Source organism: Schistocerca gregaria, chromosome 6 (assembly GCF_023897955.1).
Source record: "Schistocerca gregaria isolate iqSchGreg1 chromosome 6, iqSchGreg1.2, whole genome shotgun sequence".
Lineage (NCBI taxonomy): Eukaryota > Metazoa > Arthropoda > Insecta > Orthoptera > Acrididae > Schistocerca > Schistocerca gregaria.
This window is the reverse complement of record NC_064925.1, coordinates 406,293,968-406,321,124: the sequence shown is the minus strand read 5'-3', so window position 1 is coordinate 406,321,124 and position 27,157 is coordinate 406,293,968. Positions and strand designations below refer to the sequence as shown.

At 43.0% G+C, this 27,157-nt stretch overlaps 1 protein-coding gene across 1 annotated transcript in view; it reads right to left on the bottom strand.

Annotated features, from left to right (window-relative positions):
• Positions 1-3,485: 3,485 nt before the first annotated feature.
• LOC126278220 (uncharacterized) overlaps positions 3,486-27,157 on the bottom strand; it is a 75,132-nt gene continuing 51,460 nt past the window's right edge. Inside the window, exons 5-7 of the mRNA XM_049978198.1 lie at positions 25,663-25,985; positions 16,320-16,373; positions 3,486-4,638 (exon numbers count right to left, since the gene is read on the bottom strand). Of these exons, the coding sequence (XP_049834155.1) occupies positions 4,567-4,638; positions 16,320-16,373; positions 25,663-25,985 (449 nt within the window). The 3' untranslated portion in view covers positions 3,486-4,566. The remainder of the gene's footprint in view (positions 4,639-16,319; positions 16,374-25,662; positions 25,986-27,157) is intronic.

The window sequence follows — 27,157 nt, the reverse complement described above, 5'->3', positions numbered from 1 at the left end:
TATTGTGATTACGTTTTTGAGCAATGAATACTTTTATACTAAATGATGATTTACCCCAGAATATGATGCCATACGAAGGCAGTGAATGAAAGTAGGCATAGTAAGCTAATTTACTGAGATTCTTATCACTAAAATTTGCAATAACCCTGTTAACATACGTAGCTGAACTCAGACGTTTCAGCAGACCATCAATGTGTTGCTTATAGTTTACCCTTTCATCAATGGACACGCCTAAAAATTTTGAAAATTCTACCTTAGCTACAGACTTCTATTCAAAGTCTACATTTATTAGTGGAGTTGTGCCATTTTCTGTATGGAACTGTATATACTGTGTTTTATCAAAATTTAAAGAGTGTCCGTTTGCTGAGAACCACTTAATAATTTTATGAAAAACATCATTTACAATTACATCACTTAGTTCTTGATTTTTGGATGTTATGACTATACTTCTATCATCAGCAAAAAGAACTAACTTTGCATCTTCATCACTGTGGACTGGTAAGTCATTAAAGTATATCAAGAACAGTAAAGGACCTAATACCGAACCCTGTGGGACTCTGTACTTGATAGCCCCCCGGTTCGAGGAATCATCTGTTGTTTTAACATTACATGAACCACTTATTTCAACTTTCTGCATTCTTCCAGTTACATATGAATTAAAACATTTGTGCAGAGCCCCCCTCAAATGATAATGATTTAGCTTATCTAAAAGAATTCCATGATTTACACATATATCCCTAACAGTACCGCGAATCGAGTCTCGGTCCTCCACACAGCAGCCAGCTACATTGGCCGCCGACCTTCGAAGGCGGAGAGAAAGCGAGGATTATCTTAATTTGTTTGCAGGAAAATCTAACTCTGTGAACTGATGCAGCATAGTACACTTTTCCAGATCCGGAGAGGAAATTATTTCAACGTACAACGAATGCATTCCTGTGTCCAATGACGTAAAGGCAGTGAAAAGAACTGCAAATGAACTGCTTGGTACTTACTCTGATCATTACGACGTAGACATCTTAAGCAACATTATCTTCGACGAAACAGATAAATTGATTGACGAGTGTGATGTGTTCAGAATTTTGAACAGAACATTGCTCTCTATGAGTGAGTAACAAAAAGTGAGGTGACAAAAGTCTTTGGATAGCGCTATGCAGTACCGCGTGCAGAAGGTATAAATGATGGTGCTTTGGCGAAGCTGTCATTTGTAACTAAGGTGATTCATGTGAAAAGGTTTCCGATGTGATTATCGGCACACGACGGGAATTAAGACTAGGACGCGAAATGGTACATGAAACTAGTTGCATGGGAATTCAATATTCCGATATCCGTAACGTCAATTCGGACAAAGCATTCGCTGACGGCCTTCACTCAACTACAGATCGTTTGCGTAGTGCTGTCGCTGCGAAGAGACAAGCAACACTGCGCCAAATAACCACATAAATCAATGTGGGACGTACGATGAACGTGTCAGGACGGTGCGGTGAAATATAGCGTTCATGTGCTACGGCAGCAGACGACTGACGCGAGTTCTTTTGCTGACAGTATGAAATCACATACAGCGCCTCTCCTAGGCTCGTGACCGTATCAGTTGGACCATAGACGACTGGAAAACCGTGGCTTGATCAGATGAATCTGGATTTCAATTGGTAAGAGCTGATGGTATGGTCGGAGTATGGCGCAGACCCTACGAACCCATGGACCCAAGTTGTCAACAATGCGCTGTGAATGCTGATGGTGGCTCCATAATACTATGGTCTAGGTTTACGTGGAATCGACTGGGTGCTCTGGTGCAACTTAACCGATCATTGACTGGAAACTTATATTCGGCTACTGAGATGCCATTCATGGTCTTCATGTGCCCAAGCAACGATGTCATGTCACCCATCCACAACTGTTCGCAACTTGCTTGAAGAACATTCTGGACAATTCGAGGGAGTGATTTCTCCTCTAGATCGCCCGCCATGAATCGCATCGAGCATTTATGTGACATGATCGAGAGGCCAGTTCATGCACAACATCCTTCACTGCAACACTTTCCTAGTTATGTACGGCTATAGAGACAGCATGGCTCAATATTTCTTCATAAGACTTCCAACGACTTGAGACCATCTGGTTGCTGCACGACGCCATAAGAGGCCCGAGCACAGTATTAGGATGTAACCCAAGACTCTTGTCACGTCATTGTAGTTACACAAAAATGAGTAACTAAAAATGAAATATGTCTCTTACTGTGTTCTTTTTGAAGTTCACTTAACGTTGCACGTTTTTTCCACATAAAATCCTTTAACCATATCGCACCGACAAGGCACAGGCTCGTTTAGGAGTTTCCTGAAATTCCGTAAACTGTTGCTATAATCACCGTTCTGCCAGACAGTGGAAAGACAGTTGACAGAATAGTTGCAGATTTACTGCAGGTGCCGGCCGCTGTGGCCGAGCGATTCTAGGCGCTTCAGTCTGGAACCGCGCAACCGCTAAGGTCGCAGTTTCGAATCCTGCCTCGGGCATGGATGTGTGTGATGTCCTTAGGTTGGTTAGGTTTAAGTAGTTCTAAGTTTTAGGGGCCTGATGACCTCAGATGTTAAGTCCCATAGTGCTCAGAGCCATTTGAACAATTTTTATCGCAGGTATGATTTACAGTTTATGTCAGTACACAGGTGTTATGACGATAGTTTACAAAAAGTATATATTTTGCAGCCGCACAATGTTGCTATTGTGGTGTACGTTTGGGATGGGGTCAGAGGGGTGGGGGAAGAGAAAGATAGCTCGCAACATTCGAGTACAGCTATCTATGGTAGCACTGTCTTCAGTAATGTATGCCAGGTGGAGTTAGTTGATCATTACACTGGTTGCTCTACTAGATGGATAATTTAGCATTTTTTGTCTTTCTTCATCTCACATCGACGGTGTTCCAGGAAGTCCTTCCTGCTCAACAGCCTTCGATTCCTGTTTGGTCAAATGCTGTATAGGAAGAGATCAGGGTTTTGTCTACTGTTTCTGCCGACAGAAATGTTTCCTGAAATTTGTCCTAACTGAAATAAATGCACCAACGTTTACACACTGTGACACTGTGAATAGGAAAATGAACCCTAGAGCTCATGATAATGGTGGATTAAACTTGAATTTAGTACCATATAATGTGGCTAATCATGTGAATACCTTAGTTCCTGTAGGTACAGCAATAATTATTGTTGCTGATGTGAAGTATGCTCGTGTGTCAACATCCAATTCTCTCTCTACAATAAACCTAGAGAACAAACTTTTCGTTTTGGTTGTAACTGATAGTGACGTCTAAATTTCTCTTGTCTTTGTCCATTATATCAATTTCCATGGATCTAAGCAATGGGTACTGTAATGGATGTAGTACTGTGTGGTCTTGTAGCCTTATGTACAAATATTTTACGTCTTTGGTAATCAGGAACCGAATAGGTAGGAACTAGATAAAGGAAAACTGATAAGTAAATGGAAAGGGACATTAAAGGACTAAATAATTGAAGAAATTATTAATGTTAACTTTTGTAACACTCACTACACTTATTTCTTTTTTTGGAATGAATACGTTGGCCTGTGCCTTTTCTTTGTTAGGTACATAGTTTATGAAGTTCCTAATACAGGATTATGTGAAATTTATGTGATAACAGGCCAAACTGCTGAGTCGTAGTGTGTATATGTAAGTTAAAACAGCTAAAAACTATGGAAACTCCAGACTGGAATATCAGCATCGCAAGGAAATGATAGATTGCTAAGTACTGTAAAGATGACACCTTCTGGTCCGAGCTGCCGGAGATGATGGTCATGTGTTGGTGACACGTGGTTGCTTGTGTGAATGAATGTGTGCGTATTTCTCTTTCTTTTTCTGAAGAATGCTGAGGCCGAAAGTTAATGTGTAAGTGTCTTTTAACTGTGCCTGTCTGCAACTTAACGTGTCATCTTTACGGTAAGTAGCAATCTGTCTTTTCCTTAAACTGTTAAGAAAAAGCTACAGGGGGCAATAACATCTTTCCAGATAAATATAACAATTCTGTAGGGATTCCAGTTGATATGTGACGGTTCACTAGCTTTTATGTCACTGAAAATGACTGATAATACAACACGGTCATGATGGTTGAACGACTGATAAAATATGGTAATCGGGGAGTTCATGAAGTGCAGATATGTATCGTTGGCAAAAGGTTTGTTGTGTTACTGATGGATCAGCAGGTTTCATGTTGGACCCCAGCCATGGTGGACTCTTGGAATCTTGAAAGGCCTAGATTTTGGCGCTGAATGAGGTTGGAGTATGAATGTGTGAAGGATACTGTTACTATGCGTCTGAGCACGCAGCTTTTGCGCGTTCGCCTAGGAATGTACGTATTCAATTCCGGATAAAAATAGCAGTGGTTGAGCGTACAAGTGTGACTCATGTAAGATTTGTCGGTGTGAGAAGTTTCCTCTGGGCGGTCGCTCGGCCTCAGAACCGCACAACTCGCCCCCTGACGCGGCCCTGTCAGCTCTGAGATGCGACTAGCTCGGGAGAGTAGCGCGGATCTGCTACGGACCGCATGCTATTCCAGTCTGTGGTGCAGGTCATCAGTAAAGGACGTTGTTCCCCTTTTTCGCAGCCACAGGCAGCCGCTCTCCATGCAGAAATGGATTCTCGTCCTGTAAAAGTAAAAAAAAAAAAAAAAAAAAAAAGTGCCAATTAACGACTACAGAGTACACTGAAAAGACCACAAACTAGTTGGTGGAGTGCACAACCAGATGCGTTCGCCACTCGTGAAGAACCCGGTCACAACGTGGGCAGAATATTACATTTACCTTGATCAGTGTAATTGAAGTAAAGTGTATGCGGATTCTAAAGACTGTGTTCCAAAGACGTACCTCCAATGTATACAACAGTTTCAAACATCAGCCTACCTAAAAAAAATTACGCTACTGGCCATTAACACCGCTTCACCACTAAGATGACGTGCTACAGAAGAAAAATTTAACCGACAGGAAGAGGATGCTGTGATATGCAAATGATTAGCTTTTCAGAGAATTCACACAAGGCTGGCGCCGGTGGCGACACCGACAACGTGCTGACATGAGGAAAGTTTCCAACCGATTTCTCATACACAAACAGCAGTTGACCGGCGTTTCCTGGTGAAACGTTGTTGTGATGCCTCGTGTAAGGAGGAGAAATGCGTACCATCACGTTTCCGAGTTTGATAAAGGTCGGATTGTAGTCTATCGTGATTGTGGTTTATCGTATCGCGACACTGCTGCTCGCATTGGTCGAGATCCAATGACTGTTAGCAGAATATGGAATTGGTGGGTTCAGGAGGGTAATACGGAACGCCGTGCTGGATCCCAACGGCCTCGTATCACTAGCAGTCGGGACGACAGGCATCTTATCCGCATGGCTGTAACGGATCATGCAGCCACGTCTCGATCCCTGAGTCAACAGATGGGGACGTTTGCAAGACAACAACCATCTGGAAGCGCGTTTTCGCCATCGCCATACTGGCGTATCACCCGGCGTGATGGTATGGGGTGCCACTGGTTACACGTCTCGGTCACCTCTTGTTCACATTGACGGCACTTTGAACAGTGGACGTTACATTTCAGATATGTTACGACCCGTGGCTCTACCCTTCATTCGATCCCTGCGAACCCCTAGATTCCAGCAGGATAATACACGACCGCATGTTGCAGGTCCTGTAAGGGCCTTTTTGGATACAGAAAATGTTCGACTGCTGGCTTGGCCAGCACATTCTCCAGATCTCTAACCAATTGGAAACGTCTGGTCAATGGTGGCCGAGCAACTGGCTCGTCACAATACGCCCGTCACTACTCTTGATGAACTGTGGCATTGTGTTGGGGCTGCATGGGCAGCTGTACCTGTACACGCCATCCAAGCTCTCTTTGACTTATTGCCCAGGCGTATCAAGGCCGTTATTACGGCCAGAGGTGGTTGTTCTGGGTACTGATTTCTCAGGATCTTTTATTTTTTTTTTTTTGGTCGTCAGTCTACTGACTGGTTTGATGCGGCCCGCCACGAATTCCTTTCCTGTGCTAACCTCTTTATCTTAGAGTAGCACTTGCAACCTACGTCCTCAATTATTTGCTTGACGTATTCCAATCTTTGTCATCCTCTACAGTTTTTGCCCTCTACAGCTCCCTCTAGTACCATAGAAGTCATTCCCTCATGTCTTTGCAAATGTCCTATCATCCTGTCCCTTCTCCTTATCAGTGGTTTCCACATATTCCTTTCCTCTCCGATTCTGCGTAGAACCTCCTCATTCCTTACCTTAGCAGTCCACCTAATTTTCAACATTCGTCTGTAGCACCACATCTCAAATGCTTCGATTCTCCTCTGTTCCGGTTTTCCCACAGTCCATGTTTCACTACCATACAATGCTGTACTCCAGACGTACATCCTCAGTAATTTCTTCCTCAAATTAAGGTCGGTATTTGATATTAGTGAACTTCTCTTGGCCAGAAATGTTCTTTTTGCCATAGCGAGTATGCTTTTGATGTCGAACGCTTCTTCCAGGTCGACAAATCCTATGAACGTGTCTTGATTTTTCTCTAGCCTTGCTTCCATTATTAGCCGTAACGTCAGAATTGCCTCTATCGTGCCTTTACCTTTCCTAAAGCCAAACTGATCGTCACCTAGCTCATTATCAATTTTCTTTTCCATTCTTCTGTATATTATTCTTGTAAGCAGCTTCAATGCATGAGCTGTTAAGCTGATTGTGCGATAATTCTCGCACTTGTCAGCTCTTGCGGTCTTCGGAGTTGTGTGGTTGATGATTTTCCGAAAGTCAGATGGTATGTCGCCAGACACATATATTCTACCCACCAACGTGAATAGTCGTTTTGTTGCCACTTCCCCTAATGATTTTAGAAATTCTGATGCAATGTTGTCTATCCCTTCTGCCTTATTTGACCGTAAGTCCTCCAAAGCTCTTTTAAATTCCGATTCTAATACTGGATCCCCAATCTCTTCTAAATCGTCTCCTGTTTCTTCCTCTATCACATCAGACAAATCTTCACCCTCATAGAGGCTTTCAGTGTATTCTTTCCACCTATCTGCTCTCTCCTCTGCATTTAACAGTGGAATTTCCGTTGAACTCTTAATGTTACCACCGTTGCTTTTAATGTCACCAAAGGTTGTTTTTACTTTCCTGTATGCTGAGTCTGTCCTTCCGAAAATCATATCTTTTTCGATGTCTTCACATTTTTCCTGCAGCCACTTTGTCTTAGCTTCCCTGCACTTCCTATTTATTTCATTCCTCAGGGACTTGTATTTCTGTATTCCTGATTTTCCCGGAACATGTTTGTACTTCCTCCTTTCATCAATCAACTGAAGTATTTCTTCAGTTACCCATGGTTTCTTCGCAGCTACCTTCTTTGTACCTATGTTTTCCTTCGCAACTACTGTGATGGCCCTTTTTAGAGATGTCCATTCCTCTTCAACTGTGCTGCCTACTGCGCTATTTCTTATTGCTGTATCTATAGCGTTAGAGAACTACAAACGTATCTCGTCATTCATTAGAACTTCCGTATCACACTTCTTTGCGTATTGATTCTTCCTTACTAATGTCTTGAACTTCAGCCTACTCTTCATCACTGCTATATTGTGATCTGAGTCTATATCTGCTCCTGGGTACGCCTTACAGTCCAGTATCTGATTTCGGAATCTCTGTCTGACCATGATGTAATCTAACTGAAATCTTCCCGTATCTCCCGGTCTTTTCCAAGTATACCTCCTCCTCTTGTGATTCGTGAACAGGGTATTCGGTATTACTACCTGAAACTTGTTACAGAACTCAATTAGTCTTTCTCCTCTTTCATTCCTTGTCCCAAGCCCATATTCTCCTGTAACCTTTTCTTCTACTCGTACCCCTACAACTGCATTCCAGTCGCCCATGGCTATTAGATTTTCGTTCCCCTTTACATACTGCATTACCCTTTCAGTATCCTCATACACTTTCTCTATCTGTTCATCTTCATCTTGCGACGTCGGTATGTATACCTGAACTATCGTTGTCGGTGTTGGTCTGCTGTCGATCCTGATTAGAACAACCCGGTCACTGAACTGTACTGTTTACAGTAACACACCCTCTGCCCTACCTTCCTATTCAAAACGAATCCTACACCTCTTATACCATTTTCTGCTGCTGTTGATATTACCCGATAGTTATCTGACCAGAAATCCTTGTCTTCCTTCCACTTCACTTCACTATATCTAGATTGAGCCTTTGCATTTCCCTTTTCAGATTTTCTAGTTTCCCTACCACGTTCAAGCTTCTGACACTCCAAGCCCCGACTCGTATAACATCTATGCACCCAAATTACGTGAAAATGTAATCACATGTCAGTTCCAGTGTAATATATTTGTCCAATGAATACCCGTTTGTCATCTGCATTTCTTCTTGGTGTAGGAATTTTAATGGTCAGTAGTGTAATACGTTATTTCTTGAAGAAATTAGGCAAGAAAAAGTTTCGTAAGTCTTTGAATTTGTGCTTAAAGTTTGTTGCAAGTCGCTAAGGTCTCTCATTATGAAACTCTGGATGAATATAAACTGGTGAATTAGAGCTGCATTTTAAGTAACAGAGAGTTATTCACACACCTCAATGTTTATAACCTCACGTCTCCTGAAGTATCTTTCACTCAATGACATAATTTTGCAGGTAGATTTAGTGATACACAGGGCGCACCAGGAGGAATGGCCACTGTTGAGGATTTGACAGGAACGATCAACCAAAACAATGAAGTCTAGTAAACATAGGTTCTAAAATGGTTACCATAAAAGCTATGACCACTTCTTTATTTTCGATACCATGGAACAAATCTCTTTCACTGCAGGCTCATTACTTTTCACATTTTGAGGTGTTGGTTTGGACCAAAACAAGAAAAAAATATCGCGTAAACATCGGCTCTAAAGGACATATATTAAGAGCTATGAGCACTTGTTTATCTTCGCTACTGTGAAACTCACCTGTTTTTCTGAGTAAATGCCCATAGCTCTTAGGTATGCATTTTACAGCCTATGTTTACTAGACTATTACTTCTTGTTTTAGTCCATCCTACTTTATCTCAAAATATGGAAAGAAAATAGCTTGCAGTAGAAAAGAATTGTTTCACAAAATCGAAGATGAAATGCTCTTAACTCTAAAGGTATGCGTTAGACTCCATGTTTAGTACACATTTTACTTCGAACGGTTTGTTTCTGTCATATACTTGATTACTGACCATTCCTCCTGGCACACCCTGTATGTGGACACTGTCTGAAAACTATGTTGCAAATAGATTTAGCAGCAAAGAAGCAGAAAATTAAAACGTCATACTTGATGTTGAAATTTGACAACAGGGACAGCGAAAAATAATAAGCGATAAACTTGTTTGCCTCATAATTTTGCAGGGGGGTGTCAGCTAGAAAAAGTTCTGTAAGGGCTTGAAATTATGTGTATAGTTTGTTGTAAGTCGCTAAGTACTCTCTTTCTCAAATACTGGATGAATGAAGTCCAACATCTGTGTGCTGCCAGTTGTGGTGCATGTAGATTAAAACAGATTTTTCTAAGTGTAATACTTATTGCGTTAATACTTTTAACATGAGATTATACCTCTAAAAGATTAGGTTATGACAGAATTTTTAATTTTTAAATTCGATCAATAATCACGCGAAATATTGAAAATCAAATTTTTGTTGCCCCTAAGATGCAACTGGTACCGGGTTCTGGGTGCAAGGTTTTGAGGATTCAAGTATGTCGCCGTCTGTGACCATATCGGCTTACAGCTCAACGTGTGCGTCCTGCAGGAAACCTGCCCTTGTCGCGCAGGACCCTTCCTCGGAGATTGTTTACGCACCTCGCTAGTACATCATATGTTGTTGACAAGGTACTGTTTACAGACTGTCTGTTGACAACTTGACAAGCGAAATGCTAGCAGACGTCACCAGGGGCAGTCTCATCTTTCGTACAACGACGGCACTGCTATCAAGGGAACTAGATTGCATCCGCGGGTTCACTTGTCCATCAAGATCACGCAGGTATTCCTTCACCTGCTGCTTATTCGAGTCGTGGCTGGAGTCCCAGCAGGCTGCTGCAGTTGCAGTTCAGCTCTTCGCTCATCTCTGGACCAGGTATCGGCCATGTCCGGCAGCTCATTAATCGGAACTTACGCCGAGCCAAGACCGGAGCTCCCATCTGCACCAAAGGCACTACCGATGTCCCTACACCCATGATGGTACTTCACCATGGGGCTGGTACTGCTACAAGCAACTTTCTGTTAATACCACAACAAAATGGCGGCATTACGAGTTGTACATGGACTGCTGATGAATGACGACGCAGTATGTATAGCGATGAGTCACGTGTCTTTACTACCCCTGATAGGTAGGCTGTTTGTGGCTGAGGGAACTCTGACGGCAAAACCGCCCTTCACATAAATCCATTGGCCTCAGGTGTTAACTCTCATGTGGCAGTACACTGAAGCCATTTTCAACATAACAATATTCGTCCACACATGGCACGTTGTCTCCTTGAAATATCTGCACAATTTTCGGGTACTTCAGTGGCTGCAAAGATCGCCATGTCCCAGACAGAACATGTCTGGGACCAGCTCGGACGTCAACTCTGCCCCAGGATATTAAGGATCAATTACAGCAGGTGTGGATCAGTTTGCTTCAGGATACAACGGCTTTGTGACACCCTTCCCAGCCGAGTCACTGCGTGAATCCAGGACAGAGGGGATGCAACGTCATATTGATAAGTGGACTCATACGGCTGAGTTCTTAGTAAATTCGACTCGATTTTGTGATCACTGAAATAATGTCACATACCGTGTCAACTCGTCAAGTTTGATTTAGCTTCTAACCCTCCTTCAGCTGCTTCAATTTTTGTTACACACTATACATACGTGTCTTCTTCAATCATCTGTTGTCAGACTGGTTTGAATTGGACCGCCATTAGTCTCTCTATCTAGAGCCAATCTCTTCATCTCAGTACTTGCACTCTAACTCGTCACTTATACGTATTCTAATATGTGTCTTAACCTACATTTTTTGGCCTCTGTGTATCATTCTGTATACAAGGAAAGATTAGGAACTTAATTTCTCATTTTGAAATCACATTCCAGCATTTTTATTTATTATTTATTTTTTTATTTTTATTTTTTTAGTTCATCGTGTTGTGTCTCAGCTAAGAGAAGATACGTCTATCAGCATATGGTGGAACGCTACAGCAGACCGATGTCAGTCGAAACTGTAGTTTTTAGTTGTCGACTAATGCACACTAAATCATGCAGAGGGCATTCTACATCCTTGGCAGGACTGCCAAAGCTGCATCCTACTCTGCTCCCACTGGAACTATCTTTTCGCAATTTTTTCTGCATTTTTTACAATTCGGTAAATAAGTTTACATAAATACGAAGATTTAAAAGATGAACTATACTGACGAAAAGTTTTGTACATAACAAACTAAACGTATCATTGTATTAAATAATATACAAACCGTATAATTTAGCAGTTACAAAAATTTGAGTTGTTGTTCATAAAAGCTACTGTTCATTTGTTTTCTATAATCCACAATAAACAAGATTTTATTTGCTTCTTGCAAATTACGAGCAGTGCATAAATAATCAGGAATTTCTCTCGATTTTTCTGCCACGAAAATATTGACGGTGATGAGATCTTTCTGGGAAGAGATCATTAAAAATTCTATGAAAATTAGTAGCCTCGCATGCTTAGAAAAGGTTTTTGTTTGTCGTTATGGTGGCTTCAATCTGGATAAGACATGGGAAGTCTCTTCACAAACATTAACGTCTAGTAAGTCAGTTTTTCTCTATATTTTCTGACCTTGCCTCTGTAAGCAAACCGCGCTTTTCGATTAGTGAGCCACTGAAGAATCGGAATTTTCAGCCGAATGCTAGGCGAGCCCCGGTAGTGAGGCAAAGTGAGCACGAATTCAGAATATTTGGCAGGGTATTTCCAGTGACAGCATTTACTCTACAACCAAAGAAGACTTCCCAGAAACTTTAGTCAAAACCGGATTTGGATCTGGGAAAATAAATACCAAACAAAGAATATGAAAGCCTACACTAGCGAAACTGGCAGTGCTTTGAAATTGCTATACTTCCCCTCCTTCCCCCTCTCTGTGTATGAGCTGCTACTCTCCCTCCCTCTCTCTCTCTCTCTCTCTCTCTCTCTCTCTCTCTCTGTTTCCACCTCACCTCTCTTTCTCTATCTCCTCCTTCCCCTCCTCTCAGTCCATTTCCCACCACCACATACGTTCATTTTCTTCACCTCTTCCTCTCTCTCCATCTCCTCTTGTCCACTCTCTCTGACCTTGAGCTTTTTTTTAATTTCACTGACAAAGGAAACCTTGACTGGTAAGGCCGGTATTACACTATCAAATTTCTTTGTCAAAGATTTGATCAAAGAAGTGATCAAATATTCCGTCAGATATATTTGACAAAGATCTTTGACGTAACGCTAGAAGGGGTATTACACTGTCATCATATTTTTCGTCAAAGTTCGAGGTGGCTGACAACAACAACTTATTATTAACCGCAGCAGTTGCATGTACCACAATTACACTGTGTGCATATGCGGAAGAGAAGCGGGGAAAAAAAGGAAACAAACCTGGGTGAAGCAGTGGGTTTTACGACGACATAATAAAATCAATCAACAAAATTTGTTACGTGAGCTTACGGTGGCGAACGTCAAGTCGTACATCAATTACTTAAGAATAGATGAGCATACGTTTCTGTATGTGCTCAATGAAGTGTATCCTCATATCACAAAGCACAATATTCACTTACAAAATGCTACATCTGTAGAAGACAGGCTCACTATAACACTCAGATTCCATGCTACAGGAGAGGTTACATTAGGTTAGGTTAGGCCACATCTCCAACCTTCGTAATCTGTTTTTGTATTCAGTGTGCCACACGTTGTATAGCGCCTCATCAGCTTCATACAGCTCTATTAATTTTGTAGTTGTCGGCACACACCAATTGTATATACCCGCAATGTTTATAAAAACACTACAGACGACAGAATGCAGCGATGCTAGCGCTCCATGTGGTAACATGTCACATTACAGTGAACAGAAGACAAGAGACTTCTTTGATCAAATCTACAGCGAGACCCTAGATTTGATCAAATATTTGACGACATTTGACAAATTTCCCTATTACACCATCAAATATCTTTGACAAAGATACTGGACAATGATATCTGACAAAGAAATTTGATAGTGCAATACCGGCCTAAGCGAAGTCTCTTAAAATAAATGGATAAGTCCGTTGGGTTCGTTTGTATGTCATGTAGGAGGGAGAGATCCGGAACTCCTGGATCGGGGGGGGGGGGGGGGGGGGACAGTAACTTAAGTAAAAGATTTCGACTAGTTTTAATCTGCGAAAGGATAGGGGTCTGAATGGTCACACAATTCAGATTCCATAGTAATACTCTAATCATAAATTGGTAAATCATAAATACAGCTCCCTCGTTTTCTGTAAAGCCGGCTGTGAGGAAGAAGAGGAACAGGTGATTGTAGTGTATACAGTTCTTTTTTAAATTATACACTCCTGGAAATTGAAATAAGAACACCGTGAATTCATTGTCCTGATTGACACATTCCTGGGGTCAGATACATCACATGATCACACTGACAGAACCACAAGCACATAGACGCAGGCAACAGAGCATGCAAAATGTCGGCACTTGTACAGTGTATATCCACCTTTCGCAGCAATGCAGGCTGCTATTCTACCATGGAGACGATCGTAGAGATGCTGGATGTAGTCCTGCGGAACGGCTTGCCATGCCATTTCCACCTGGCGCCTCAGTTGGACCAACGTTCGTGCTGGACGTGCAGACCGCGTGAGACGACGCTTCATCCAGTCCCAAACATGCTCAATGGGGGACAGATCCGGAGATCTTGCTGGCCAGGGTAGTTGACTTACACCTTCTAGAGCACGTTGGGTGGCACGGGATACAAGCGGACGTGCATTGTCCTGTTGGAACAGCAAGTTCCCTAGCCGGTCTAGGAATGGTAGAACGATGGGTTCGATGACGGTTTGGATGTACCGTGCACTATTCAGTGTCCCCTCGACGATCACCAGAGGTGTACGGCCAGTGTAGGAGATCGCTCCCCACACCATGATGCCGGGTGTTGGCCCTGTGTGCCTCGGTCGTATGCAGTCCTGATTGTGGCGCTCACCTGCACGGCGCCAAACACGCATACGACCATCATTGGCACCAAGGCAGAAGCGACTCTCATCGCTGAAGACGACACGTCTCCATTCGTCCCTCCATTCACGCCTGTCGCGACACCACTGGAGGCTGGCTGCACGATGTTGGGGCGTGAGCGGAAGACGGCCTAACGGTGTGCGGGACCGTAGCCCAGATTCATGGAGACGGTTGCGAATGGTCCTCGCCGATACCCCAGGAGCAACAGTGTCCCTAATTTGCTGGGAAGTGGCGGTGCGGTCCCCTACGGCACTGCGTAGGATCCTACGGTCTTGGCGTGCATCCGTGTGTCGCTGCGGTCCGGTTCCAGGTAGACGGGCACGTGGACCTTCCACCGACCACTGGCGACAACATCGATGTACTGTGGAGACCTCACGCCCCACGTGTTGAGCAATTCGGCGGTACGTCCACCCGGCCTCCCGCATGCCCACTATACGCCCTCGCTCAAAGTCCGTCAGCTGCACATACGGTTCACGTCCACGCTGTCGAGGCATGCTACCAGTGTTTAAGACTGCGATGGAGCTCCGTATGCCACGGCAAACTGGCTGACACTGACGGCGGCGGTGCACAAATGCTGCGCAGCTAGCGCCATTCGACGGCCAACACCGCGGTTCCTGGTGTGTCCGCTGTGCCGTGCGTGTGATCATTGCTTGTACAGCCCTCTCGCAGTGTCCGGAGCAAGTATGGTGGGTCTGACACACCGGTGTCAATGTGTTCTTTTTTCCATTTCCAGGAGTGTATATGGTGGAAAAGAACGTATATAGGAGAAACAATTCACCTAATGGTTTACCTAATGGTTTATGGTCTCGCGTTTCTAGGCGCGCAGTCCGGAACCGTGCGACTGCTATGGTCGCAGGTTTGAATCCTGCCTCGGGCATGGATGTGTGTGATGTCCTTAGGTTAGTTAGGTTTAAGTAGTTCTAAGTCATAGGGGACTGATGACCACTGCTGTTGAGTCCAATAGTGGTCAGAGCCATTTGGACCATTTTTTTTATTGTAGTTACAACCGTTATTTATTAACGTATCGTGTAAAAATTTAAAGTAAATCGATCAAGAACTTTCAGATTTTTGTTAACAGATTTTTCACAAATTGCAACAGTTTCTGAGCTTTCAATGGTAATGAAGGCCCTATAAGCATTGTCTTGTCCGAATGCACTTCTGGCCAAAAAGCGATTCTGGCAGCTGGAGTCCAAAGTTTTTGTTAACTATGCCTTTGCATTCTAGTGGAGAACTTTCATCCTCTAACCAATTTTCATAACTTTAACTTCAACAATTATTTAATTTAATGAAATATTTACTTAAAAACTCCTAAAACTGAACAATATTCAACAAAGGCCACTGGCGCCCCCGTCCTAATATTTGACGCAAACATAGTGACGTGCAATCTACAGTCCAAAAGCTCACTTACAGATGCCTGCCTTCTTTTCAGCCAAAATATCGTGGCAAGAATTCGACAACACCAGTCTGCCATCCGAAATGTCATGGAATACTTATAACACTGGTTACTTCAGGATACCTCTATTCCATTGCCACGGAACGTTACAGGTATTGCAAGTTTAGCGAGCGTTTCTATAAAATTGGAAGTTATATGCAGAATTTTGAAACATGTTCGAAAAGGAGGAGAAGACTTTGGACACAAACAAGTTGTGTAGTAAAACTATCCGATCTAGCTATGAAGACTACTGAAAGCTGATTGATCGCCGTGTAACGACCTGTCAAAGGAGTCACTGGTCGCTGCATGGAGGGAGATGTGGTCGGCACGCCGCCCTTCCAGCCACTGTCGGCTTTTCGTTCCTGAAGCCCTACTTTTGATTAGAGTAGCTCCGTAAGTGGCGCCTTCAGGCTGAGAGCACCTAGCCCAATCCTTTCACCAAGAAAAAAAATCACTGTCACTAGAGGGAATCGAACGGATGTCCCCCGCCTTACAGACACACTGGCTGCTAATCTATGGAGGACTAAACATGGGAAGTGATAAAGTAATAATTCCGTAAGAATGTTAATTCCTTAAAATTTCGCTTTGTTCAATCTGCAGCATTAGTTACATTTGTCGATTCCCATGATTCAGAATAAAACCGTAGTTAAATTACACGGCGTGCTTACCTTTTCAATGTGGTACTTCTTAGCGACCAGCGTCGGATGACGGTCTTCCACCCCCTGAAAAAACGTAAACAGCGAGTCAGCTTACAAATCTCTTAAGTAATTAAAGGAGGATGGTACAAGATCGCCATATGTCGGGTTATCTTGCAGAAGAACAAAGAACAGATTTTCAAATGTTCTAGCATCTTCACTATTAACTCCGAAAATAATTTTTATTTGTATGTGTCCTCTTAAGAGGAAAACATACATACCATGAACGTAAGACGCAAAAACGAGCCTCTGACTGTTTTGGAGAAGTTAGATGCATGCCACTCTCAGACGAACTCGATGCAGTCTACTTTCTCCAAGTTGTGGTAAATACACTACTGGCCATTAAAATTGTTACACCACGAAGATGACGTGCTACAGAAGCGAAATTTAGCCGACAGGAAGATGATGCTGTGATATGCAAATGATTAGCTTTTCAGAACATTCACACAAAGTTGGTGGCACCTACAACGTGATGACATGAGGAAAGTTTCCATCTGATATCTCATACACAAACAACAGTTGACCGACGTTACCTGGTGAAACGTTGTTGTGATGCCTCGTGTAAAGAGGAGAAATGCGTACCATCACGTTTCCGACCTTGATAAAGGTCGGAGTGTAGCCTATCGTGATTGCGGTTTAACGTATCTCGACATTGCTGATCGCGTTGGTCGAGATCCAATGACTGTTAGCAGAATACGGAATCGGTGGATTCAGGAGGGTAATACGAAACGCCGTGCTGGATCCCAACGGTCTCATATAACTAACAGTCGATATGGCAGGCATCTTATCCGCATGGCTGTAACGGTCGGGCAGACATGTCTCGATCCCTGAGTCAACAGATGGGGACGTTTGCAAGACAACAACCATCTGCACGAACAGTTAGACGACGTTTGCAGTAGCATGGACTATCAGCTCGGAGACCATGGCTGCGGTTACCCTTGACGCTGTATCAGACAGGAGCGCCTGCGATGGTGTACTCAACGACGAACCTGGGTGCACGAATGGCAAAACGTCATTTTTTCGGATGAATCCAGGTCCTGTTTACAGCATCATGATGATCGCATCCGGGTTTGGCGACATCGCGGTGAACGCACGTTGGAAGCGTCTATTCGTCATCGCCATACTGGCGTATCACCCGACGTGATAGTATGGGGTGCCATTGGGTACACGTCTCGGTCACCTCTTGTTCGGATTGGCGGCAGTTTGAACAGTGGACGTTACATTTCAGATGTGTTACGACTCGTGGCTCGTCACAATACGCCAGTCACTACTCTTGATGAACTTTGGTATCGTGTTGAAGTTGTGTGGGCAGCTGTACCTGTACACGCTATAAAAGCTCTGTTGGACTCAATGACCATGCGTATCAAGGCCGTTATTATGGCCAGAGGTGGTTGTTCTGGGTACTGATTTCTCAGGATCTATGCACCCAAATTGCGCAAAATGTAATCACATGTTAGTTCTAGTATAATATATTTGTCCAATGAATACCCGTTCATCATCTGCATTTGTTCTTGGTGAAGCAATTGTAATGGCCAGTAGTGTACCTTTGGCGTCAGGTATTAAAAACATCGTACAGCAAAGACTGCGTAACTATGTCTTTATTTAAAACCACCTGATTTGGCAGACTTTTCTGTCACCTTCAGGTCTTACAAAATCTTTGTGTTGTGAAACGTGTTCACGGAGCGAGGTGGCGCAGTGGTCAGCTCCCTGAACTCCCATTCTGGAGGACGACGGTTCAAGCTGCCGTCCCAACTTCCTAATTTACGTTTTCCGTGATTTGTCTAAACAGTTGCAGTCATGGTTCCCATGAAACGAAACTGCCGATATCATTCCCCATCCTTCTCTAACTCGACTGTACCAAGGACTTCGTTGTTTGGTCGTCTTCCCCAAGTGAGTCAAGCAACCAACCGTGTTTATTATAAGTTCGCCCTCACGCCAAGTTGTCATGAGGATAAAAATACAGCACTGACAACTTGGCGTCTGGTCCAACGTAAAATGAACACGTTTCATAGTAAAAAAATGAGACCTAAGGACGACAGCAAAGTCTCTCGAAAGCGATTGTTTTAAGTAAAGAAATATTTATGCGTTCTTAGTTTTAAATTGTTTTTAGCAAGTAAAACAGATGCTCGTTCTGTCTTCTCAAAACGAGAAATTGCAATGGTAGTAGGTACTCATAAATCATGGCAGTGACTGTCGCAAATCATGACAGTGAAGTGATGTGTATGTGCCAGCAGGTTGCATGAAGTCAGATGACAGATGGATGACAGAATCGCAGAAAGAGCCATACTGCTTGGACGTTCCCATGACAACATTGTGAATGAATTGGTGCGATTCGTTGCTCTATCCACTTGAAAGTTTCGTCGTATCTACAAAGAATGCTGTACTAGCCGCCGCCAAGTAACACGGCGTAAGAACACTGGAAGTAAAAAGATGCTAAACTATAAATACCAAAGGCGAATATAAAGGGTTGTCAGTGGCAGTTGGATTCAAACGGCTTTAGTGGATGAATGTCTACTTCAACCAGTTTTGAACAAGAACTGCATGCAGTGGAAACGTGGAGGCGTCTGCCTCCCAAGAGTCCATTTCTCAAAGCGAAACATACAGAGATACAAGAGTTGGAACAAAAATGGGAACACCAAGAGAAATGCACTATTGAACATAAATTTAGATGCTGGCAAAGTCTGGATGTTGCGCTGTTGTGCCTCACTACGAAATACACCGATGAAAAGTTCTCAATACCTTACAAATGTCAAAAGTGGTCAGTACAGTTTCTGTATAGTTCTGAGTGCATTATGTTGACGCTACTTGGAGTCGAACGTGGGCAAATTGCTGGTACTCGTGTGGTGGGCGCTTCCGTAACCAAGGCAACCAAAGTGTTTGGTGTTCAAAGAGGCAGCGTATCACAGATTTATTTCGCATACACGGAAAACAGAAAAAAATATCCGCCGCTACGTCACAACGCGGGCGAAAGCATTTGTTGAGGCATCGTGATGGTCGTTAGAGAGGATTGCGACAAAAAATGAGAGGAAGAAAAGTACAAAAGGAAATGCACACTAGCGACCTCTGGTAGGACCCAAACGTCACGAGAGGAGCTCCCCAAGCAGAGATTTGCAGAACGAGGTGGAATTACAAAACCAGTCAGTCACGCAAATGCCTCTAAAAGGAAAACTTGGTGTCGAGGGTATAAAGCCTGGACTCTGGAGTACTGAAAGAGAGTCATTTGATCGATTGATTTTTATTTCACATTGGTTCCAACTTCTGACCGAGTTTACATCCCAAGAGTGAAACACGGTGGGTAGTTCGGTGATGAACTGGGTAGCCATATCGTGGTATTCCACGGGCTCTATAAGCACTATGCAAAAAGGACAAGAAGTGATATACGTTGTACTGAGACTACTGAATTTTGTTGTGACAGTGTAACTTGATGATCAAGTTCATGCATTTCCTGAATATTGAATTACTTTGATACCATAGCGACGTGAGTGAATTGCTTACTAATTCCTGTGCCTAATATTAAACACGCCAGAGTGATGTGTGACTTTACATGTGCGTGCAACACTTAATTATCATGTGCAGTATTGTGTATGAAATATTCAGGCTAGTCAACAGTTGTTTAACTACCTTCGTATTAGTCGATAAATATTTTACCTAAGGACTGTGTTCAATGGCTTTTCAAGGGAATTTAGGGGGCAATACTAGTTGATTAAGGATGCTGACACGAGAGTGATTGCGACCAGAGAAGTATCATACCTCAGGAAGCAGCTGGTGTACTGTGCAAGAAAAAATGAAAACTTTTGTAACACGACTTTCACATATTGCTCAAGATTTTGTTTCCTCTGCTACGATTACTTGCTATCGTATATTGTGTGAGCTTGCTGCTTTCACTTGGAACGGAGAATTATTGGATTCTTCGCAGGAAGGGAGTGAGTCTGGAATGCTCAGCAGTGTACTGTTTGGTCAGGAAAAGGCTTTCACAGCGACTCAAAATCAAGTAGTGGCGGCCTTCTAGGAGGCGCCCAGTTATCGTAGAAAGGTCCTGTTCCCCAGCATGTCATTGTGGCCAGTTCTTGCTGCCTGTTGCAACAGACATGGTTCCGCCGGTCGTCACAGTATTCCCCTGTGAGTACTTGAGCATGAAATTTGCTTTTTTGTCTGCACATAAAAAAGAGCCGCCTATTGGCAATATCATGGGTGCTCATTGCTTTCCGTACGATTTAAGGACTTATAAATCAAGACCCTAGGCTGTCGACAGGCGTTGATATACATCAACGGGGACAGTTGAAAATGTATGCCACGACCGGGACTCGCACCTGGGATCTCCTGCTTACATGGCAGACGCTCTACCCATCTTTTCTTTCTTTTTCGATATAGTTCGTTGCATTCGGTCTGAGCGGACGTCACAAGACTTCCGTTCAAGTTATTGTTGACTGTTCTACTCATGATTTTTTTTTTAATTATGAGGGCAAACAGCCCTCTGACCGAACATGCTGAGCTACTGTGCCGGCATCCATCTGAGCCACCGAGGGCACAGAGGATAGATAGTGCGACTGCAGGGATTTATCCCTTGCACGCTCCCCGTAAGACACGCATTCCCATAGATTTTAGGACTGTCGAATCGCTACAGTGATCAAATGTGATGTGAACAATGCTAATAGGGAGAGACAGTTCGGTAGCAACAAAATGAATCGTAATACACTCTCTATACGGCTTGACTGGGAAGTTTTTGTTGAACTGCCCTGTATTCATATGGGTAAAAGCACAGTCTCGTTCGTCACATTGACAGCAGCATGCAGTAAACCCTCTAAGTGGAGTTCGACAATTGTGGAGAGTCCAGGAGAGAATTTGGGTTTGGTATCTTTTCGCTTCCCAGTTCTTGTGTACTCCTGAATGGCACTCACTGTACTTGGAAAATATGTCTTGCTCAGGCTATAGCGTAATACATCCTCTGAGCAAAATGGCTCTGAGGACTATGGGACTTAACATCTGTGGTCATTAGTCCCCTAGAACTTAGAACTACTTAAACCTAACTAACCTAAGGACATACATCCATACCCGAGGCAGGATTCGAACCTGCGACCGTAGCGGTCGCGCGGCTCCGGACTGAGCGCCTACAACCGCTAGACCACCGCGACCGGCCATCCTCTCAGCACATCATAGTAAACGACTTCTGTAAAACATCTTGTATGCTCGTTTCCTTGTATTTAATATTTGCTTTATTTATCTTTATTTTGGAAGCTGCCGAGGCGTGAAAGCCTAATTGTATTTTCTTCCTGTAGTCTTCCAGTTACATGCAAATCCCATAGTGCTTAGCGCCTTTTTGAGTTTAGCTTACTCAAATTTAGAAACATTTCTCTGAGCTATTTTGTTGTTAACTAGACTAGTGCAGATAAAAGTTTTGTTTTCACAATTTTGAGTTACATTTTGAGATCCCTAATTTCTAACACTTCCCCATGTTTGTGTGATTCTTAAATAAGGCATTTAAATAGCTGTAATTTTAGGATGTTGCTTCAAGGTGATTAGTTTCCGTTGTGAGTGAAGGCGAAGCACATGGTGAATGCAGAGGTGATAACGAGTGACTTGTGGTCACTTGTCCTATAGCAGGATTAATTTGTGGACAATCTGTCTAGCCTTATTTCGACCTCTTCTACGTCTGTTGTTATTCCATTATTAATGTTAACTGCTTCATGCAACGTGTGATGGAAAATTTTCATACGTTTCCTTGAATTTCAGCATGAACTTAACCACAGCTTATTATGTTTCGTTTCACTGGTGATGATCCTGCATAACTTGTTTCTCTTTATGAGAGGCGCTCAATGTTTCATTGAGAAGCCTTTCCAGGTAATATTTATGGTAAGCCCTTTTTCTAGTATAAACTTACAAACAAACACGTCATTTTAACATCATTTAGTAGTAATGTGGGGACGGGTGAAGAACTGGTGCTCACAGGCGGTGAAACAGATATGAAGAAGTGTAGGCGGAAAGTGAGCAAGTGTATAGTATTCACACGCATATGGAAGGGCACTAAGTCAGTGTGTGCCAGCCAAGTACAGAAGGACAGTGCGGTTATTCGCACATGGACAACCTGAATTATTGATTTTGCAGGGACAGAAACTGTCAAGAGCAACACTTTAGAGTACAGAGAGAAATACGTGTGAAGTTAAAACGTAGATTAAGTGAGTTATCACACGAGAATTTGCGCGTATTTGAATACAGAAATAATACACTGGAAAAGTGTTGTGCAAGGGAAAGTTATGTTTTTATTAGATTTGTGTCACGTAGGTCAGAGGATAGAAAAATAAGGTTTGCAGCATCATGAGATCCCTAACTATTTTAGATACAGGATACTACATTGTAAGTTAATTCGCAGAATATTATGTTTCCTGATCGAATCGAATTTTTGCTGATGATGATTGCACAGGACAGCAGATTCTCTTCCCTGTAAAGTCCATCACTGCCAAGGTCATGAGCTTGTGCCATGATCTTCCCATTCGGCCACCGTCCTTCGATGCTGCAGCATGACAATACGCTTGTGAACTGCGGGATTATGCCATCATGGTTCTGGTTTTCCCGTCCGGTTCTTTTACTGCATGTAGCAGTGAAATCAATTGGGGAGAAATTCTGGTACTGGATATTCAGTCACCTACAGTACCAGCTCCCCTTCAGCTTAACAAAGCAGTGAGATGTTGTTGTTATTGTTGTTGTGTTCTTCAGTCCTCAGACTGGTTTGATGAAGCTCTCCATGCTACTCTATCCTGTGGAAGCTTCTTCATCTCCCAGTACTTACTGCAACCTACATCCTTCTGAATCTGCTTAGTGTATTCATCTCTTGGTCTCCCTCAACGATTTTTACCCTCCTCGCTGCCCTCCAATGCTAAATTAGTGATTCCTTGATGCCTCAGAACATGTCCTACCAACCGGTCCCTTCGTCTTGTCAAGTTGTACCACACACTCCTCTTCTACCCGATTCTATTCAATACCTCCTCATTAGTTACGTGATCTACCCATCTAATCTTAAGCATTCTTCTGTAGCACCACATTTCGAAAGCTTCTATTCTCTTCTTGTCCAAACTATTTATCGTCCATGTTTCACTTCCATGCATGGCTACACTCTATACTAATACTTTCAGAAAAGACTTCCTGACGCTTAAATCTATACTCGATGTTAACAAATTTCTCTTCTTCAGAAACGCTTTCTTTACCATTGCCAGTCTACATTTTATATCCTCTCTACTTCGACCATCATCAGTTATTTTGCTCCCCAAATAGCAAAACTCCTTTAGTACTTTAAGTATCTCATTTCCTAATCAAATTCCTTCAGCATCACTCGACTTAATTTGACTACATTCCATTATCCTCGTTTTGCTTCTGTTGATGTTCATTTATATCCTCCTTTCAAGACACTGTCCATTCCGTTCAACTGCTCTTCCAAGTCCTTTGCTGTCTCTGACAGAATTACAATGTCATCGGCGAACCTCAAAGTTTTTATTTCTTTTCCATTGATTTTAATACCTACTCCGATTTTTTCTTCTGTTTCCTGTACTGCTTGCTCAATATACAGATTGAATAACATCGGAGAGAGGCTACAAACCTGTCTCATTCCCTTCCCAACCACTGCTACCCTTTCATGTCTCTCGACTCTTATAACTGCCATCTGCTTTCTGTACAAATTGTAAATAGTCTTTCGCTCCCCCTATTTTACCCCTGATACCTTTAGAATTTGAAAGAGAGTATTCCAGTCAACATTGTCAAAAGCTGCCTCTAAGTCTACAAATGCTAGAAACGTAGGTTTGCCTTTCCTTAATCTGTCTTCTAAGATAAGTCGTAAGGGCAGTATTGCCTCACGTGGTCCAACATTTCTACGGAATCTAAACTGATCTTCCTCGAGGTCGGCTTCTACCAGTTTTTCCATTCGTCTGTAAATAACTCGCGTTAGTATTTTGCAGCTGTGACTTATTAAACTGATAATTTTCACATCTGTCAACACCTGCTTTCTATGGGATTGGAATTAATATATTCTTCTTGAAGTCTGAGGGTATTTCGCTGGTCCCATACATCTTGCTCAGCAGATGGTAGAGTTTTGTCAGGACTGGCTCTCCCAAGGCTGTCAGTAGTTCTGATATTGTCTACTCCCGGGGCCTTGTTTCGACTTAGGTCTGTCAGTGCTCTGTCAAACTCTTCACGCAGTATTGTATCTCCCATTTCATCTTCATCTACATCCTCTTCCATTTCCATAATATTGTCCTCAAGTACATCGCCCTTGTATAGATCCTCTATGTACTCCTTCCACCTTTCTGCTTTCCCTTCTTTGCTTAGAACTGGGTTTCCATCTGAGCTCTTGATATTCATACAAGTGGCTCTCTTTTCTCCTAAGGTCTCTTTAATTTTCCTGTAGGCAGTATGTATGTTACCCCTAGTGAGATAAGCCTCTACATCCTTACATTGTCCTCTAGCCATCCCTACTTAGCCAAGAACAATGATTCACCAGAAAAAAAGAAATCTTTCGTCTCACTATCTCTGAGGGCAGTGTAACGTCCCCAGGTTGTGAAAGTTTAAATTATACGGTGATATCAAGAAAATACTGGAGCAGCCTTCAGCTCCGACGTTAATTGTGTTCAACGATGGTTGAAAATTTCTCAGTTAACATTTTTTAGAGGAAATGACGTTTTTAATACACAACTATCTGGTATTTTGCTTGTTATAGTAATTGCTGTCGTAAACAGAGTGATACGTATGTTTTAGCACTTGTCGATATACTGTTATTGTTAAGAAGCAGTTATCATGTTTCATACGAACTAGGCGATTGTATAAACATTTTATTTATCAATTACAAATAAAACGGATCAAGACCTGAATCAAATCCTGTAGTTATTTTTAGCACCAACAAAGAGGATAGACTGATAGAATGTTAGGCGCCAAGAATGAAGTGACGTCAAGGAGACAAGAGGTTAAACATTAATTAATTACAGTTAATAAAATATTCCGGGCCAGGGTGTGAATCGGACATTCAACAAAGCTACGAACCCCCATGAAAAGTCTTCCGCAGATGGCAACGAAACGTCGGGTTTTGAAGCGAAGTCCCTTAGACCACGGCATAATAGTCCGAATATTTTATTAATTGTGACCATTCTGGCCGTAAAAGTTCACATTTTACAATAATTAATTTCCATCGAAGTTCGATCTTCCTCACGCAGAATAGGAATCCAGTGCCCCAACAGCGAGAAACACGACACATGTTTGGCAGTAAGAACCGAGTGATTTGGGACACCGCGTGTAACACGTTCTAGTGAGGCCGACCGACGCCGTAGCGAGCACTCACCGCGAACTGCTGCACGAAGCGGTCGAGATCGGAGCCGTCGCGGCTGCCGCGCTGGTCGCCGCCCCTGTTGCCACCCCCGCCGCCGCCCCCGGAGCTCGACGAGGAGGACGGGCAGTCGAACATGTGCTCCGTGTCGCACATGCAGTCCTGCTCGGCCTGGAAGCGGCGCGAGAAGCCGGCCGTGTTCTCGAAGGAGGAGATGCAGCCGTCCTCAGCGCCGTGGCCCACCGGGCACGGGTTGGGCGGGTTGCAGTACGACGGCAGCGCCGCGTCCGTCTTCACCTGCGGTGGCCTCCCGGACTCGGCGGCCTCACCAGAGCCTCCTGCCGGCAGGAGGTGCGGCACTGTCAGCCCGCGAGAGATAGGTCTGGTGGAGGACCACAGAGGTTCGACGAAAAGACTGCACTCCAACCCCAGTTCTAGATACCAGTAATATCGAACTACTTTCCTGCGAAGTAACAGACATATTTTTCTGACAAAATATACATTTGGTTTTATTAATGTATAGGTACTCCGATGTATCGATATATTACAGTGAAATGGTTCTTGGGTTTATGCATTTCTGTGAGACTGTCATAACCTTTGACTTACTTGTATACCTTTTGGTGCGAATGCGCACAGAGCAGTCTCTGTTTCACTTTGCAGAAGTTATGTTGTTATTTCGCTTTGTAAAAGAACAGTTAAGTCTTGTGTTTAGTTAAAGTGGAAATTAAATATTTGAAGATTGATAAAAAACTGTTTTCTTGATTATGTGATAATTAAGTAGAAGTATATGTGAATTTAAAAGAAGTTTATTAAATATGTGGATCGTGAACATCAAGTCAAAAATTTTCTATCATGCCATTTGTTCCGATCTGAGATTGTTTGGAAAACCGCGTTTGTTAGGTCTTCAAATATTGCTAAAATACTGGTTTGGACCTTCTGGCAGCCAAAGTGGAATCACCCTTGAATCAACAAGATGAGCCATAACGACTTCGACGAAATATCCGTGGTAATCCATTCAAGATAAGTGACCTCATTATTTCGATTCCGACGATACCATACACAGTCAATAGTTTTGTTGCTGCCCGATAAAGCGAAAATATGCTGCGTGAGCAACATTATTAATCTGATTTATATTTTGCTTTGCAAGTGGTGGTATTGTTAGACGGTACATAAACGCCTTTTCTGCGCAATAACAATGGAAGTACTGTCGATGACAGTGCTGCCAAAGCAGAGATACTAAACACAGCCTTCCGAAATTCCTTCACCAAAGAAGATGAAGTAAATATTAAAGAATTCGAGTGAAGAACAGCTGCAAACATGAGTAACATAGAAATAGATATCCTCAGAGTAGTGAAACAACTTGAATCACTTAACAAAAGCAAGTCTTTCGATCCAGACTGTATACCAGTTAGGTTCATTTCAGAGTACGTTAATACTATAGCTCCATACTTAACAATCATACACAACCGTTCGCTCGACGAAAGGTCCGTACCAAAGACTGGAAAACTGC